The sequence below is a fragment of the Osmerus eperlanus genome, chromosome 7 (assembly GCF_963692335.1).
Source record: "Osmerus eperlanus chromosome 7, fOsmEpe2.1, whole genome shotgun sequence".
In the NCBI taxonomy this organism is placed as follows: Eukaryota; Metazoa; Chordata; class Actinopteri; order Osmeriformes; family Osmeridae; genus Osmerus; species Osmerus eperlanus.
The window spans coordinates 20,795,177-20,812,067 of NC_085024.1; the positions used below are offsets into that span (position 1 = coordinate 20,795,177).

General features: G+C 48.5%; 3 protein-coding genes across 3 annotated transcripts; 1 reads left to right on the forward strand and 2 right to left on the reverse strand.

The window, feature by feature from the left end:
- Nucleotides 1-108: 108 nt before the first annotated feature.
- On the forward strand, nt 109-5,443 carry styk1b (serine/threonine/tyrosine kinase 1b). Its single transcript, XM_062465829.1, has 10 exons — nt 109-390; nt 1,426-1,484; nt 1,779-1,964; nt 2,294-2,644; nt 3,168-3,349; nt 3,466-3,546; nt 3,880-4,088; nt 4,241-4,281; nt 4,565-4,661; nt 4,837-5,443. The coding sequence occupies exons 2-10, from the start codon at nt 1,427-1,429 to the stop codon at nt 5,027-5,029; spliced, it is 1,398 nt and encodes a 465-aa protein (XP_062321813.1). The 5' UTR covers nt 109-390; nt 1,426; the 3' UTR covers nt 5,030-5,443.
- Nucleotides 5,249-12,496, reverse strand: phc1 (polyhomeotic homolog 1). The gene is made up of 15 exons (XM_062465772.1): nt 12,196-12,496; nt 11,465-11,590; nt 11,184-11,294; nt 11,020-11,085; nt 10,802-10,942; nt 10,305-10,478; nt 10,088-10,169; nt 9,259-9,989; nt 8,931-9,072; nt 8,659-8,837; nt 8,369-8,450; nt 7,579-7,666; nt 7,113-7,281; nt 6,757-7,006; nt 5,249-6,638 (listed from the first exon to the last, which is right to left on the reverse strand). Exons 2-15 carry the CDS (start codon nt 11,585-11,587, stop codon nt 6,487-6,489), a joined length of 2,490 nt encoding a protein of 829 aa, XP_062321756.1. The 5' UTR covers nt 11,588-11,590; nt 12,196-12,496; the 3' UTR covers nt 5,249-6,486.
- A 107-nt stretch (nt 12,497-12,603) lies between these two features.
- m6pr (mannose-6-phosphate receptor (cation dependent)) lies at nt 12,604-16,880 on the reverse strand. Its single transcript, XM_062465894.1, has 7 exons — nt 16,535-16,880; nt 15,949-16,121; nt 15,506-15,666; nt 15,142-15,251; nt 14,843-14,973; nt 14,538-14,664; nt 12,604-14,225 (listed from the first exon to the last, which is right to left on the reverse strand). Exons 2-7 carry the CDS (start codon nt 16,119-16,121, stop codon nt 14,100-14,102), a joined length of 828 nt encoding a protein of 275 aa, XP_062321878.1. The 5' UTR covers nt 16,535-16,880; the 3' UTR covers nt 12,604-14,099.
- Nucleotides 16,881-16,891: the final 11 nt, after the last annotated feature.

Here is a 16,891-nt window from a genome sequence, read left to right on the forward strand (position 1 = left end):
ATGACACATGGCCCCTCACTAAAGTTCCCTTGAAACACGGGTGTGGTAAAACATGATGGGAAACCATGGAGGGCTGGAGGTGTTGGGGGGTGGGGGGTAGGGGACCCAGGTGAAGAGGGTGGAGTTATAACCTAGACAAACAGAGCAACACAACACCATAATCTCCCAAGCCTGGACAACCACCTTGGGGAGAGAGGATGAGGGAGTGACACGGCTTCATCTGACACAGGCAGGTTCAGCTGGAGAGATGTACCAGGTGTTTACCAGGTGTTTACCAGGTGTTTACCAGATGTACCAAAGCTTTTACAGGACCTAGGAGACAAGGGGGCTGGCTGAGGACTTGCCTGGATTTGAGGTTTAGCACCACAAGCTTTAGGCAAAAGCAGAGAGGTGAGTTTTCTGTGCACTGTTGGAGGGATTATCTTATCTAATTATATGTCCATAATATTTCTGCTCTCATGGAAGCGAATCATGTAAATATACAGTATACATACGTGTCTCTGTGTTTGTGAGAGGGCTAAAGAGGCAGAGTTTTTGTGCCTGTGAGTGTGTTTGCCTCTGAAGGAGTGACAAAGGCTCTCCTGCAAAAAAAATGTGGATGGACGGGTTGAGAGATCACAGCTCTGACGGAAGCGGATCATTATATTCAAAGTACTTTCCGTGTACGGGCTCAAGGCTGAGGGCGCTGCGCAGGTACCTAATGTTTCAGGCCCACAGGGGATTAAGTCATGAGCTTTTGATTTTGTGAAGTTGGGAAGAGCAGAAGGCAGCCTTAGAAGCTGTGCCACGCTGATAAAGGAACTCAATTATACAAATTATACAGTGTGAAGCTCAGACTGACAGTAAGGTGTGCCCACAGTAAGTTGTTTTTTGTGTCTGAACTTGTTGTAATCCTGAAAAAAGACAAGGCATGGCTCAGGAAGTGGGAGATTATTTGAAAGTTTGAGGATGTTGACCTTGTTCTCAGTTACGCCTACAGTATCTGACTCCCCAGACACACAACCTAATACTGGTCAGTACATCTCATGTTATCATTCACATGAGCTGGAATGGTAATCTAGAAGGCGTCTGAAAGCCATAACATTACACCATAAACCAAAAAACAGCCCCCACAGTAACAGCTTGCTTCATTTGTTGATGTTTGTCGTTAATGTTCTCGTACTGGTAAACTAAGGAACTCATTCGGCCCTCGTGGGAGACACCTTAGTGAGTGTTACGTGAGTGCCCCAGGCGCTACGGTGTCTTATTCTGTGAGCTGACGTTGGTTTACTGGAGCAGAAATCAAAACAATGACATGATGAGGGAGGGCGGGAGAGGACGCTATGCAGGATGGGTTTCCTGGTCAATAGTTGGTCCCACCAAAGAGGCCTGGCTCTCAGTGTTCTTGTGTCTTAACCTATAATGCTCTGCTTTTTTGTTTGTTAGGATGTCGTCATCACTGTCGAACGCAGACGACATCTGCCAGCCTGGCAACACAATCTGTGGTATGCAACAACAAAAAAAGCATGTGCATACGCACACACACAAAACACACACACAGACTCAAACGCACACAAACACACCTGCAGCTCAAGCAATCTTTGTTGAACGTCCTGACACTAGACACCTAAGCAGCGTGAGTGGTTGACAGCTTCTTGACGTGTGTGTGTGTCTGTGTGTGTGTGTGCATGCGTGCGTGTGTGTGTCTGTGTGTCTGTGTGTGTGTGTGCATGCGTGCGTGTGTGTGTCTGTGTGTGTGTCTGTGTGTGTGTGCGTGTGTGTGTTCCTTCTCCCCACAGAGGTCCGTGTGTACGAGCAGGAAGTGATCGTCGTGCCGGTCATCTTGCTGGCCGGCTTCCTGGTCACTCTGATCTTCATCATGCTGCTGCGCTACTGTCCAGAGAAGGTGAACCGCATCAGGCCACAGGCCTCAAGGAACGCCGGTCGCTCCCAGCGCAACAGACGGGTTCTCCACGGCATCGACGGTAAGATGGAGTAGGGAGTCAGGTGGCTGAGCGGTTAGTGAGTCGGGCTAGTAATCTGAATGTTACCGGTTCGATTCCCGGCTGTGCAAAATGACGTTGTGTCCTTGGGCAAGGCACTTCACCCTACTTGCCTCGGGGGGAATGTCCCTGTACTTACTGTAATCGGCCAGCGCCGATTTTAACGTTTGATATAAAAGGGGAGAGGCAGTCGACACTTATCTGTATTCGTATTTGTGAAGTACCGCGCTACTATGGTAACAGCAGTAGTACAACTTACCATAGTAAGAACGCCCCCCCTCCCTTGTGGACTCTTTGTTTTGTTTCTCCAGCTCCCGCAGGCATCAACCCTCTGGAGCACGAGAGTATAGCGCTGGACATCCCCAATTCCTACTCCACCTTCCCCCTACGCTCCACCCCGAACACCCACTCTTCCAGAACAATCGCCGTCCCTGTGGGGGATCTAACCCTGCCTTCCAGCCCCCCACCCCAGAGCACCACCACCACCACCATCAGCTTCCCCCGAACCACACAGCCCCGGGAGCTGCCTCGACAGAGGCTGCCCGAGTCCTTCAACCTGGTGACCACCTTGCCTGCTGCCTTCTCCCTGCGCACTGATTCTGTGGTGACCCTCTGCAGGGCCCGCATGGAACACAGGAACGTGGTCCTTCGCGTGCTCAACGGTCAGTGGGGGTGATGAGTTGAAACTGATCAGGCAAAATCGCATTTGTATAGTCGTTTTTACAAGCGATGTCACGGAGGGCTTCACGTATACCCATAGAACTGCCCCTCAACCTACCTAAACCCTCAAGGAAGACAAGGAAGGACTCCCAGGAAAACTCAGAAGGATACTCTGAAAGCTTAACAATCGAGCTTAGGGGCGATGAGGGTCGTTAGCAGGTTTCAGGGGTGTGTGACTGCTGTTGGTATCGGAGGCTGTTTCACATGTAAAATGTTTGACACAAGACGGTTGCATTTAAACTTCCCCTCATGAAAAAACTATCCTTTGAGAGCCTTCAGGAAAATAATAAGATAAGATAATCCTTTATTTGTCCCGGAGTGGGGAAATTTCAGTTTAGCGTTAGGTTATAATTAGGTTAGGTTATAATTAGGACTTTATGTCTTTGAGCCATAGTTTCATTGTTACAAGTTTTAAGTCTCAATTTGACCTCCTCTCCCTCTCTTCTTCCTCCTCTTCTTCTTCAGATTCTGCGAGTGCCTCTGAAAGACAGAACTTCCTTGGTTTTGCCTCCTTCCTGTCCCAGCTGGGGCCACACCCCTTCCTACCGGAGCTTCTGGGCGTGGTCTCGCTGCGTGCCCCCTTGGTTACTGTCGTCGAGGAGCTTGAGAACAGAGACCTGCTCAGCTTCCTGTGGAGGTGTAGGCAGGTAAGAAGGATGTGGAAGAACTACAGTACCCAAGGTGCATGAAGGCGGAGACCTTCACAGTGTTAACACCATGGTGAGACACGGTTTCAAGTCCTGTGTGTGTGTGTTTCTGTCAGGAAAATGCGAGTGGAGAGCCTTCTTGTGAGATGACTGAGAAACGCATCTTCACCATGGCGACGCAAGTGGCCTCGGCTCTGGTTAGTACTGACAACGGACTTGACTTTCAAAAGCAGCCAAACGTTCAAACAAGGTTAGAATCCTGTCTGTGATCTACAGTCGACATGGTTGTCTTAAAGGACTTCCTCTCTCCGCCTCCTCCCCTTCATAAGATCTGATGTGACGGCACTGGACAGAATAAAACATGAGGTTCTTCACCTTTCATCTCCCCTGGTTCTAGTCACATCAGTGCAGATTCCATGAGTGAGAGGAGACAAGGAGAAGACCACTTCCTGTTTCCTGTGCTCGAAGACCACTTCCTGTTTCCTGTGCTCCCTAAATAAACGAAATTCTCTGTCGTGATTCGTTCTCAGGAGTTTCTCCACAGCCGAGACCTTCTCCATGGCAACGTCCGTGCTCGAAATGTACTGGTCAGCCGGGAGATGACAGCCAAGCTGTGGGGTCTGAATGGGGTCTATACCAGGAAGAACCGGGGAGCCAATCAGAGGGAGGAACCCGGCATGAAGAAATGGCAGGCCCCAGAGCTATTGGTCAAGAGACCTGCCAGTCAAAAAAGTGACGTGTGAGTTTCAAGAGTTTCGCCAAAACTTTGTTAACGTAAATACACCGTTTCATACAAATGTTGTCATAGAACTGCAAAGCTTACAAGGTCCCCCTCACCCCCCCCCCCCACCTCCAGTTCAGCTGATTCACCTAAGTTTTTTCTCCTTCCAGCTGGTCTTTTGGCATCCTGATGTACGAGATGGCCACTCTGGGTAAGGTGTTCTGCAACAGTCAAGAAGGCTGTATGTTTCAGTTATGATTCCTCATCTCCTGTGTTTGACCTTTAGTCTTGACTTGTGTCTCGTTCTCCCCCCTCTCTCTCCGTCTCCCCCCTCTCTCTCTGTCTCTCCACCCTCTCTCTCCATCTCCTCCCTCTCTCTCTCTCTCCGTCTCCCCCCCCTCTCTCTCTCTGTCTCTTCACCCTCTCTCTCCCTGTCTCTTCACCCTCTCTCTCCGTCCTCTCTCTCTCTCTCTCCCTCTCCGTCTCCCCCCCAGGCGAAGCTCCTTTCTCAGATGTTTCAGTCAACGAGCTTCTGCAGTTCCACCAACGAGGAAAAATGCTGAGGAAGCCAGCCAACTGCTCCAACGCACTGTGGGTGTTTATGTAGCATCGAAACATCACACAGAACCTCAATTCTGTTCTGTTCTAAGACGCATAGGCAGCATATCTTATGTAGACGTCATCATATGCCCCCCCCCCTCCCCCCTCATGTAAGATTGTAAACATATTCTCTCTAAACCCGTCATTTCCCTCCTTTCTCTTCCAGCTACTCCACCATCAAGGCTTGCTGCCAGTGGAAGGAGCAGGATCGAGCCTCGCTGGATGAGGTCACTCGTAAGCTCCAATCAGGAGAGAAGAGCGCCAACGATAAAGCCCTCAAGGTGTCTGAGCCAATCAACATTGAGCAGTACCTGGAGGAGGCGGGATATGGGGACTCCAACAACTACACTGTTTTCTGAGTGCCGGCTGTGCCAGCCAATGAAACACATTATCCTAATTGTTTCTTCGTTTCGGGTATTTATAGCTGCTGCAGATGTGTCAAATTTTGATTTTTTTTCTTGGTCTCGTGGTTCTGCATTCCAAAAAACTAATCTACAGTTTTTAAATTAAGCTGACAAGACTGGACTAAGCTCAGTAAACTTGAAAACCCCACTGTGGTTTCGACCTCTTGCCAATGTACATACACAGGATTCCACATGAGGGTTACAAACTGTAGCCAATGTATTAATATAAGATGTAATATATAGAACTAAAAATGTATAGAGGTTCTCTAATTCCAGAGACTCTGAAGTGGGGTTTGATATGAAGGAAATGAAGGTTAATTTAAAAGTAATATTAAACATCATGTTTGCACATACCACCACAATGTGAATAAAGACAGAATTGCCATGATCAAACAGAGCCGTTAACTGTGGTGTTTGCTGTCGGGTGGTGTTTGCTGTGAACGAGGCGTGGAGGCGGAGGGCTTGTTTCCAGTAACAGGTCAGGTTTATTGGTACCTTTGCGCTGCATACAGGAAGACAGGACTTCCTGATCAGACCTCTCAGGGGCCTAACATGAGAACATCTATTGCAAGTTAGTGAAGTAACTTAAAAGCTACTAAATTTGCTAAATGTCCATGAAATAAGAAATAAGTAGAAAAAAAACAGTTGTATCTGGTAAGATATATCTGGTAAGATATATAGTAAAAGACCCAGGTTATTGAATGACATATCTGTGAGAGTCTGGGTTAGCAGTCATCTATAATGAATCTATCTTGTATAAAAGTGTTCAATGAGATGGACTGCATTGGTGAAGAAACTCCAAATCATAACACTAGTTTACCGTAGCACCGTTGAAACGTAAAAAGGCAACTTTTCTCAGGTCCTTTGCATTTGCACAGTCACTAGCGTGCACAGTATTGTCCTCCTACCGACACACACACACCATGTACTCTACAAGTACAGTCCATGATCACCACCAGCAGGAGAAAATACATACATTTTGCACATTCATAGTCTAGGAAAGTCAAAGAAAATCCTACTTTGTTCCCCGCTCCCGCCCCTCCCCCTCTCTTTTAATGATTGTTTTTCATGATGCGTGAGGGGCACATCATGCAAGCACACTCTCCCTTCAGACCGCCCCACCCCCACCCCCCCCCCCCCCCACCCCTGTCCCTCCGTCCTGCAGCCAATCTCAGTCCTGTATATTGCGGATGCGGGTCTTCAGTATGTGGATTATGCCGAGGGGAAAGAATCTTTCATCGATTCCAGCTGAACAACAACAATACAACATGCTGAAGGTCCAGTGATCCCTCATGCTCTTTCTTTTAAACTTCCTTCCTCTGTTGAACTCCCTGCTTCAGAGCTCATTCACTACATCATTTCCCTCAACCTCTCCTCCACCTTCCTCCTCCTCCACCTTCCTCCTCCAGTCTTCAGTCTCGGAGGTTGTGGATGGAGGCACAGATCTTGAGGGCTGGTCCCAGTTTGATGTTCATGGTGGAGATCAGATGCTCCTCTCTGAGAAGCAGCAGGGCCTGGCCGTCGATCTCCTGGGACAGGAACTGGGCGGCCAGCTCCTCGCAGCCTGGGGAAGGATGACCAGCGCACGTTACTGTGTGTGTGTGTGTGTGTTTGCGTGCAACATCTCCACCATCCGGATCTGCATTGCTTTCAATAGTGACAACCGGTCCACCAAGACCGACCTTGCAGAGACGAGATGAACCTGCAGACCTCCTCCACGTTCCAGTGGGCGGGGCTCCCGGGATGGAAGTTCTCCTCGTCCAATGGGAGGCCTCCGGGAGGAGCCGAGCTCTCTGACTGAGGGCCGCAGTGGGCGGGCCTCGGGCAGGAGAGGGAGGAGCTGGGGGAGAGGGATGGCGAGTCGTCCTCCTCTTCCTCCTCCTCGCCCTCGCAGCTCGACGCCTCCTCCGAGCGACTGGACTCCGATCGACACTGCAGCCAATGAGAGAAGGAGACAGAGAGAATGACAGGGACGTCAGCCGCGGTGGAAGAACGGGATGCAAGCGGAGGTCGTTGGACGTGAACGTTCGTTTCCAACCTTGGCTGGCAGGTGCCGGCCGGCTATTTTGGCGCAGGCGATCTCTGAGCTGCTCCTGCGAGGACCCCTGCGTCTGACGACGGGCTCAGACGGCGCGGGAGGCCCCGGAGGTCCTGCGCTAGCACGCCCCCTGCTGGTGCGGAAGTGATGACTGCAGCTCACGTTGTACCTGGAAGAGGGGAGGGAGGGGGAGGGGTGGAGGGGGGGCACAGAAAGTCCCACACAGAAATTGTACAATATTTAAGTAAAAATACACCTAAGTAAAGGAAAATCTATATGCAGTATGAATAAGGGTGTGAGTTTGTGTACTGGTAAGGCTACAATTAGCATGCTGAAAGTACATTCCATGGGAGAACATATTTCATTTTGGATTTGAAAGGGATTCTGGTGGTTTGGCTATGCTCTGTGGGTCCTGGTCAGTGAGGTTTGGGTCTCCATGGCTGTGAGAGCGTGTGGTCTCACTCACCTCTTAGCACAAGTCTTGGAGCAGAATCTCTTGGAGCCTCGAAACTGGCTGGCCGGAGCGAAGCTCTCGCAGTACTCGCACTTCATCACTGGACCAATAGAGGGCAGCGTTGGCACACGTCAACACAAATCACCGCACTCGCTGAATGAATCACATCCATACAGGGGAGCTAAACACTCAACCACCAAGTTTGCATCCTCTCCCTGTGCTCACATGGGTTTCTTCCGCATATTAAAAAAAAAACAGATGGCTCTCCTGCCTGTGTCCCTGAGCAGGATATGAGGCGAGCGCTGGGACTGGGACTCTCTACTGCTCCCTCCACACGCGTGTGCTCTCTCTACTGCTCCCTCCACACGCGTGTGCTCTACTGCTCCCTCCACACGCGTGTGCTCTCTACTGCTCCCTCCACACGCGTGTGCTCTACTGCTCCCTCCGCACGCGTGTGCTCTCTACTGCTCCCTGCACACGCGTGTGCTCTCTACTGCTCCCTCCACACGCGTGTGCTCTCTCTACTGCTCCCTGCACACGCGTGTGCTCTACTGCTCCCTGCACACGCGTGTGCCCTCTACTGCTCCCTGCACACGCGTGTGCTCTACTGCTCCCTGCACACGCGTGTGCCCTCTACTGCTCCCTGCACACGCGTGTGCTCTACTGCTCCCTGCACACGCATGTGCTCTCTACTGCTCCCTCTACACACGTGCTTTTGCGAGTACCACAATGTGAGGTGGATAAAAGATGGTTGTCGTTGTTAAGCTCAGTGTTTAGAGGACAGCTGCAGAGCATCACCCACCTGCTGGACCTCCACTGTCCCCCATCTGAGGCCCGGCCAGGGCGAACGGCCCCTCTGCCCTCTCCTTCACCAGCCCCGCCACCTGACAATCACAGCAGCGCAGGCAAGGTTAGGCTAGACAAGGACATGAGCGGAGGGGGGGGGGGGCGATGCCTCAGCTCTGTGTGTGTTTGTGTGTGTTTGTGATCTGTGTGTGTGTGTCTGTGTTTGTGCTCTGCGTGTGTGTGTCTGTGTTTGTGCTCTGTGTGTGTGTGTTGGTGCTCTGCGTGTGTGTGTGTGTGTGAACTCACGGGGAAGGGCTCCGCTCCCTCCTGGATGACAAAGCCCTCGATGAGGTGTGTGAGGACCTGAGGTTTCACCACAGCCTGAGGAAGAGGGGGCCTGTCGGCTTGGCCCCCCAGCCCCCTGGACAAGGGCAGGGACAAGGAGAGGGTGGGCGGGGACGAGAAGGCTGCCACTGCCTCCAGAGCTGGGGAGAGAGAACAGACAGAGCATTGAGAGTTTCATATTTACTGATGCAAATATTCAAACACGGAGGACAAGATAAGCCGGCATCATTTACCAGAGTTTTGTGTTGGGGCAGGGGAGAGAGGAGGAGCCGAGTCTCTCATTGGTGGACAGTCTTGCTGCGAGGGTTCCACTGCCATGTCATTGGTGGCATCAGATTCTGACTTCCTCTTCAGAGAACCAACAGTAGGCTTTGTCTGTGAAGGGGGGGAAAACAAGACACTCCTGCTCAGCTAAGCCACAAATTATATATATGTTTTACTTAAGTCCTTTACTCAACCCATGTCAATGCAACATATGTGGTGTAATATGGAGAGACTAGGGAAAGGATCAAAGAAAGAACCAATCTGGGACAATATGACACAGACTCTTGAGATATTTACCATGGTGGTGGTGTTGGTTGCGGTGACCGTGGCGTTGCTATCCTGGGTGCAGGCACTCCGGGCCTGGGCCTGGGCCAGGGCCAGGGCCACGACCTGGGTGTTTCCTGCGGAGCCCTGCCTGGCTCCCACCAGCTGGACGGGGATGTGTGGTGGGTGGTGACCCACAGCGCTGGCCTGGCTGTTGGGAGGGGCTGGGAGGATGGGCGGGGGGTGGCGGGGTGGCAGCTGGACAGGGAGACGGTGGCTCTGGGCGGTTTTGGGCTGGATGGGCACGGGGCCTTTGTCTACGCTGGCTTGCTGTAGAGGCTGGACTACCAAGGTCTGAGTGTTGCCGGTTTTGGTAGCCACAGAGCCGATGGGGTAGCCCTGGGTGGAGGTAGCGACGTTGGAGGTGGGCACCAGTATGTGTGTCACCGTGGCGGCGGGGTTCACCGTGGTTACGGCTCGGGCCTGACAGAGGCCAGAAGGGGAGAGGAGGAGCTGGGAGAGGGGGAGAGTAGGCGAGGAGGGAGGGAGAGAAGCCGCTGGAGCAATGTTGGGATGGTTTCCAGCCTTGACGTTAGCGGTGGAGTGGGCGTAGCCAGCCATTTTGCCGGCCATCTGCTGCAGTTGCTGAGGTTGCACCTGCGTCTGTGCCGAGCCCTGCGAGAACTGATGCGACGGGACCGAGTTCGGGCCGGAGAACTGGTGCTGCATCTGAGGTGGTTGTTGTTGCTGCTGAGAATAGTTGACTGTGTGAAAAAGACGAGAGATCAGCTTTTCGTGAGGAGCTGCCGTGCACAAGATGCGTACGCGAGGATGACGCGACTCAAAAGGAAAGTTCTCTTACCAGTGTCTTTTCTGTCTGGAAACTCTGACTTCACGGCGGCCAGTCTCGGAGTGGAAACACAGTGGAGGGCCAAGTTCTGCACCTGAGAGGGGGAGAACGAGACAGAGAGAAGGAGACAAGAGAGGAAGAAAATAAGAGAGATGGGGGGAAGGGGGATATCGTGTGCTTGAGTATGACAAGCTTCAGGGAGTATGATCGCTTTCGTCGGCCCTCGTACTTGGTCGCTGTCTGATTGGATGCTGGAGGAGGTGGGAGGGGCTTCTGTTTGCTGCGCCTGTTGTTGCTGCTGCTGCTGCTGTTGCTGGGTAACTGTGGCTACGGCAGCAGTTGCCGTGCCCCCGGGCATGAAGATAAGCTGGGAGGCGATGGGGGCCCTGAGAGAGCGGTTGACCTGGAGGGTCAAAGGGCACAGTGTTAGGGACGGACGTTTGGAGAAAGAAACCTTGTGCATGATTGGTGACACACAAAACAAGCTGAGAATGATCTTACATTTACATTACATTTAGCAGACGCTCTTATCCAGAGCTACTTACAGTAAGTACAGGGACATTCCCCCCGAGGCAAGTAGGGTGAAGTGCCTTGCCCAAGGACACAACGTCATTTTGCACGGCCGGGAATCGAACCGGCAACCTTCTGATTACTAGCCCGATTCCCTAACCGCTCAGCCACCTGACTCCCTGATCTAGTGTGACCGGCGCCACAAACAACACTCACTCTCAGGTACATTTGTCCCTGTCCTGCAGAGTTCCCGCCCAGCAACACTGATTGGCTGAGAGCCGATGACGTCGCAGAAGTAGCAGGTCCAAGAGGGCGGGGATTGGTCACTCCTCCGGCGGAGGTGGTGCTTAGGTTCACCTATAAAGGAGCTTATAGGTCATCTCGTGCACTGAACATGACAGCGTTCAGGAACATTCTAATATCTAAGAACTTACAGTGGTGGTGGCTTGGGAACCACTGTTGCTAGGAGAGCTTGATTGGCGACTGGCAGCAAGGGTGGCCTAATATAGGGAGGGAGAAAGAGAGAGAGAAAAAATTAAGCTATCGTGTAGCCTAACGCTTTGTATACCTGCCAGGCTGCTGGATGTGTTTAGCTTACCTGTTGTACTGCTGCCAGGTTGTGGAGCTGGGCACTGTTGATTTGCTGCTGCAGCATGAGCTGCTGAAAGTACTGAGCTGCATTGGGCTGTCTCTGCAAGGCCTGGAGGGCCTACAAAATAAACCACACATACACACAACATGGGTCCTCAAAGACATTCTACAGGCCCAAAAGTTTTTTAAGTCCCCACCTCTTTCTCAGCATACAGATTGAAGCAGGTTTGACATGTATTATGTCTCTTAAATGATTGCAAAATGCCTGAAGGACTAACACACGCCTACCTGTACAGCTTGTCTCTCGTACAGAGACATGTGCGCGATCTGGGGTGGGCGGGAGTTTCCTCCGGTCTGCGCATTCCCATTGGTCGAGCCAGAACCTACGTTCTGGTCCTCACCAGCATCCATACTCTGTGCAATACGGAGGTGTACACAGTTACAAAACGGACTTTCAGATGTTTCCTTGGCTTAGCTATTATTAACAAGAAATGCACGGACAACCGGCACAAATAATCGTTGTCAGCATAAATAATTGGGTTGTTGTCCACCACTATATACTGATTATAGCTGATGACACATTTACAAAACACTCATCGCTAACACTAGTCAATCTTGTTGCCAAATCATAACTATACTAATGTATTCCTAAAATGAGTTCTACTGAGCTTCTTTTCAATAATGGCACGTTTAATTTAGCTTAGGTGGTCTGGGTCCAGGATGCAGTCAACAACATGATAGATGGCCGATTAGAGGGACATTGGATCACGAAGGGGCAAAACTGAGGACCTCCGTTTCAACCACATTTCTTAAATAATGACTGTGAACATCAACTAGCTAACGTGCATGCGCCGTGAGCCATTTATGCGATAACTGAAGAACTTAGTTTCAAGAATATAACAATAAAAGAACGAAATCAATTCTGCAGCAACAGTGTCTTTTCGTTAGCACAGCTAGTATAGCCACTTAGCGCGCTAGCCAACAAGTTAACTGCAAGATATCTTTGCATCTTTCCTCACCTCGGTCTTCGGGACCTTTTGATTGCTTTACTCAGTGTTGAGAAAAACGGACACTTGTATGTGTATATCTGTTGTGCAATCGTTTCAAAACAGTTTTTGCTGTTTTTTTGGAAGATTTATTGATAAATCCGCTCTGCAAAATGCAAACAACAGCGACAGTCGATGGCTCGTGAAATCCCGCCCCAATCTGCATTCTGCTTCCGGCGCTAGAGTGACGGCAAAGTTAAGTTCCTCCCCTTCATTCCAGCTAGCTCTCTCTCCATTGAAAAAAACGTATCTCTCTCACACACACACGCGCACACGCGCACACACACTACTCCAAATCATTTGATTGGCCACCATTTTCTGGACTTGAGTGTAGTGTCATGGTCTACTGTTAATGAGTACAAATGCAAAAATACTAAGCCCTAAAAAACACCAAACACACTTTATTTGTATTTTTTCCTTATTTTATGCAAAAGCAAAAAAGAAACTTTCTTCAGCAAGTACATATAGCAAAATGAACTAAAGCCAGACTAAACAGCGTTTCCACATCTCATGTATGTCCTGTCAGTTGCCAATCATCATAGCATCTAGTGAGTTTCAGTTCTGTTCTAACGAGTGCATTTCCTTAACATAAAATCAAATGATCAGATAAAGCATATACAGTAAACAAACACACCAACAAAGACGAAATTGAAACAACAAACAAACAAAAACAATCATAAATGCACAAATCACACATAGCGAGTAATGAATGCTCTGCTTGTAAATGAATAAATTACTTTTTTCCCTCCATTTTACTATTGAACCCAAAGAGCATTTGACCTCAAAGAACACACAGCAAATCACGGCATTAAATTACAAAAAATCTTAACTGTGTCTTTCAAAACACTCTACCGGGTCATGGATAGATTCCATTCAAGTCAGGAAGTATTTTATTTCACCCATTATCTCTACTCAACCTACTGTCAATAAAGAAACAATGTAACAGATAAAAAGAACATTTGGTCAAAGACCAGTCAGCATTCTACTCAAGATAGCAACACAGAGTAAATGTGGTTGCCTAGCAGTGCATATGTTGAAATTGGTCTCTAGTTTATAGACTAACACTTTATTTGAGGGCCTGCCTTGCGAACTTTTAATGAATGAACATTATTTTATTTTACTAGCATTACTGAACAGAGGTTTGTATAATTTGTATATTCTCCAAAAGGAACAAATACATTGACTAATGTATTTAAGGGTTATTGATAAACAAAACATGACATTGTTTAAGAATCAAAGGGTGACAGTGTTTAGTGACAGATTTACTCAATGATTACTAAACAATGTCAAGTGTTTTGTTTAGTTTTCACAGGCCTTCAATGAAAGTGTCATCTATGGGTCAGCACAGCCATCAGCTGGTTAACAGACTGTATGATGTGCTGATGCAAATAGCATCAATAGTTTGATTGTATTAGCACTAACAGACCAGTTGTTACGTCATGAACAAGAAGCACATGCCTGGCTACCCATTATGTAGTATGTGTAACCAGGTATAGTATAAACGTGGCTCAATGTCTGCCTCTATGCCAGTGTTCCATTTGAGTAATGTCACTCCATTTGAGTTGTTAGATAACCAGTCCCAATTTCTAGGTTGAACCAATGAGATGGTTTAGGGAGTCGTACATCACAGATAATTTAGCCTCTGTCTAGCTCTCTTCACATATGTTGTATATTGGATTTGGTTGGAAGTTGCAATTAGGCTATAGACCTGTGATCAGCTTCTTAGGCTTACTCAATCAAAATATTAACCCTTTGGGAGAAAAATGCAAAGCTGACCTTAGACTACAGCCTAGCAACAACTTAGCTCTAACCCCTGAAACAGTCCAAATCCTCACACAGGGGAGAAAAACACCCGTCCCGTGTAGGGCGTCTTCTGCTCACATAGGAAGTAAGTGATCGTCTCTCTCCTCTGGCTCCTCCTCCAGGGGTTCTGTGGCCACGCCCCTATACGTAGGTGGTTGCTCTCGGTTGCCCCGGGAACGGCAGACAAAATCACATCCGTCCTGAGAGGAACAGAAAAAGTTAGCCTGACGGTGTCGTTAGCGGTTCGCAGCCATGCTGTGATTCCAGCTACCTTTACATTTAGTCATTTAGCAGACGCTCTTATCCAGACTTACAGTAAGTACAGGGACATTCCCCCGAGGCAAGTAGGGTGAAGTGCCTTGCCCAAAGACACAACGTCATCTGGCACGGCCGGGAATCGAACTGGCAACCTTCTGATTACAAGCCCGCTTCCCTAACCGCTCAGCCACCTGACTCCCTACCTTTACAGTTAGAAACCCTGTCAGATGCATCTGTGTTTGAGGACCACTCACCGCCGTGAGGTTGCCGACCTCCAACCAGAAGGCGTAGTTGGGGAACTGATCCATGCCTTTGGCCCCCACAACCAATCGCTGGTAGAGGAATCCTCCAATGAGATAGACCGCCAAAAGGCAGACCCCACTAGGAAACAGAAATATAAGGAAACAGGAAAACCTATGCTTACAAGTGTCGGCCAACGCAAAGTACACACAACTTACATTTATTCATTTAGCAGACGCTTTTATCCAAAGCGACTTACAAGAAAGAGCTTTACAAAAAGTGCAGTACAACTTGCAGTAAAAGTCATCCTTGTACTTACATGATAAGTATGACGGAGCCAGCGCTGAGCTGAGACGAGAGGGCTGGACACACAGCACTGGAATCCAACTCAAAGAGGTAGAAACAGTCACGTTCTCTTTCTCTTTCTTCCAAAACCACTGACAGATCCCCCTGTCAGTGAGGGGGAAGGGTTGGAAAGTGAGAGATGCATAGTGGAGAGATACTGACAGAAAAAAATAGAGCTGAAAATCCTTGAGGAATAAGAGTATGACATCTGTCTAGTTTGAGGTCCATCGACACAGTTTGATTAAGTGTCTTTTTATTTGTATTTTGTATTACCATCGGAACTTTTCTATTACAGGAAATCATGATGATGGCTTTCCTTTGCTCAGCGGAGCAGTGGGTATCATAATTGGAGCCGTTTCTGTAGATCAACATGACCCAGTCACCTGCAGTGGAAAAACAATTAAAGAAGAGAGATGGAGACAATATCCTGATGAATAAGTAACCTCAGCAGAACAGAAATGCACATCCAATCAAATGATCAACATTAGCAGACAGACTCTATCCAAACATGTCACATGTAAAAAGAATACATTTGCCAAGAACAGATAATAAAACACCTTCATAAATCTAAGCATGGGAATATGAAGTGTGGTCGTATGATTGGTCAGTTACTTGGTCAGTTAAGTCAGTTACTCACTGCCGCCGATGGCCTGTGTTGCTGTGTAACTGCCCACTACAGACTCTGCACCCCCATCCTTCTTCTGAATGACACCTGCACCTTTGTAGCCCCCTGCATCCCCGCACACCTGGAAGATATAGGAGTAGGTGTCCTTTCCATCCTGTGTGTCCACGGAAAAGCTGTCACCAAAAGAACCATCGAGATTTACATTAAAGAGGTCTTCAAGATCTCCTGTAAACCTGGTAAGGTGACACCCGTTAAACACATGGATGTGGAACAGACTCAAAGAGGGGACAACAACAGGCCGACATGTCATCAAAGCACGATTCATCCTGAACTCTGACCTTGAGACAAGGCTAACACAATTCTATACTGCAGATTTTCCTGTGAAAACCGAATCCTCTACTCGGCAGGAACTTGAAATGAACCATTGTTGACAACAGTTAATCAGCTATCCTTACTTCTTTCCGGTAAGGGGTTCCAGTAGGGTAAGGACCTTTCGCTCAGTTTTAGACTCCGAGAACAGTTTGCAGTTTTTGGTGTTGTCGCTAGTGTGTACCCCTCTCCCGAACAGGAGCAGCCGAATGACCAGGAAGCACGCTAGCTTAGGAATCGCTGTGTGCAAGTGTGCCATCTGAAACAAACAATAAACGGTCATATAAAATTAGATACAACATAGCTAGATATCAGCGTGTCTGTTTTTTGTATGAGACCACTGAATAAAGTGGTCTCCACGGGTAACAGAAAAATACACGGGAATATCATATTTGACACAACTGAAAGTGCAGGAAATTATTCAGTAGGCTGTTTCCTGCACGGGAACATTATTATTTGTGCATTCGAATAAACTGCTTGAACGTCCAAGTTATTTATAATAATTGACTAGCTAACATGTAACATTACGGCAATGACAATCAAGAGAATATTTAAGTATTTTATAGATTCTAAATGTTCAAACGGTTTGACTGGCGAGCTTGTAGCCAGTTGAATACGTCTCTGATGCGAATAACCGTGAGAATCGACAAATGTAACAAGTTGTACACTCACCTTTACTATTCAAGCAGGATAACTATAATGCAGCCAATTAAACAACGAAGACTGCCACAGTAGAAACAATGTAACGATACTAAACTAGCAAGCTAAGTGGCTAGGCTTGCTACATGGGACACGGTGTCCCCTATTTATAAAGCAAATTGCACCAGATTAACACCTAGCGACCAATGTCGAACAAAGCTTTACATGACAATTTTCTTAGTCGGCTGGGTGAACATTTGATATGAATAATTTGTTGACTACAACAAAATAGTTGTTGCATCTAGACAAGTGACGTTACTTCTTAATTTGATCACTGCGGAAGTGAAACTAAACATTCAGGCGCATGTGACAAGATGCTTGCTGTGCGCG

Excerpts from the sequence above, each read along its gene's own strand:
- m6pr (XM_062465894.1), bottom strand. The coding sequence starts at position 16,121 with ATGGCACACTTGCACACAGCGATTCCTAAGCTAGCGTGCTTCCTGGTC. Across the intron at positions 15,667-15,948 it reads GAACCCCTTACCGGAAAGAA|CTTTTCCGTGGACACACAGG; the intron begins GTAAGGATAGCT and ends TTTTGGTGACAG. Across the intron at positions 14,665-14,842 it reads GGCTCCGTCATACTTATCAT|TGGGGTCTGCCTTTTGGCGG; the intron begins GTAAGTACAAGG and ends TCTGTTTCCTAG.
- phc1 (XM_062465772.1), bottom strand. The coding sequence starts at position 11,587 with ATGGATGCTGGTGAGGACCAGAACGTAGGTTCTGGCTCGACCAATGGG. Across the intron at positions 7,282-7,578 it reads TCCAAGACTTGTGCTAAGAG|GTACAACGTGAGCTGCAGTC; the intron begins GTGAGTGAGACC and ends CCCCTCTTCCAG. Across the intron at positions 6,639-6,756 it reads GTTCATCTCGTCTCTGCAAG|GCTGCGAGGAGCTGGCCGCC; the intron begins GTCGGTCTTGGT and ends ATCCTTCCCCAG.
- styk1b (XM_062465829.1), top strand. The coding sequence starts at position 1,427 with ATGTCGTCATCACTGTCGAACGCAGACGACATCTGCCAGCCTGGCAAC. Across the intron at positions 1,485-1,778 it reads GCCTGGCAACACAATCTGTG|AGGTCCGTGTGTACGAGCAG; the intron begins GTATGCAACAAC and ends TTCTCCCCACAG. Across the intron at positions 3,350-3,465 it reads TCCTGTGGAGGTGTAGGCAG|GAAAATGCGAGTGGAGAGCC; the intron begins GTAAGAAGGATG and ends TGTTTCTGTCAG.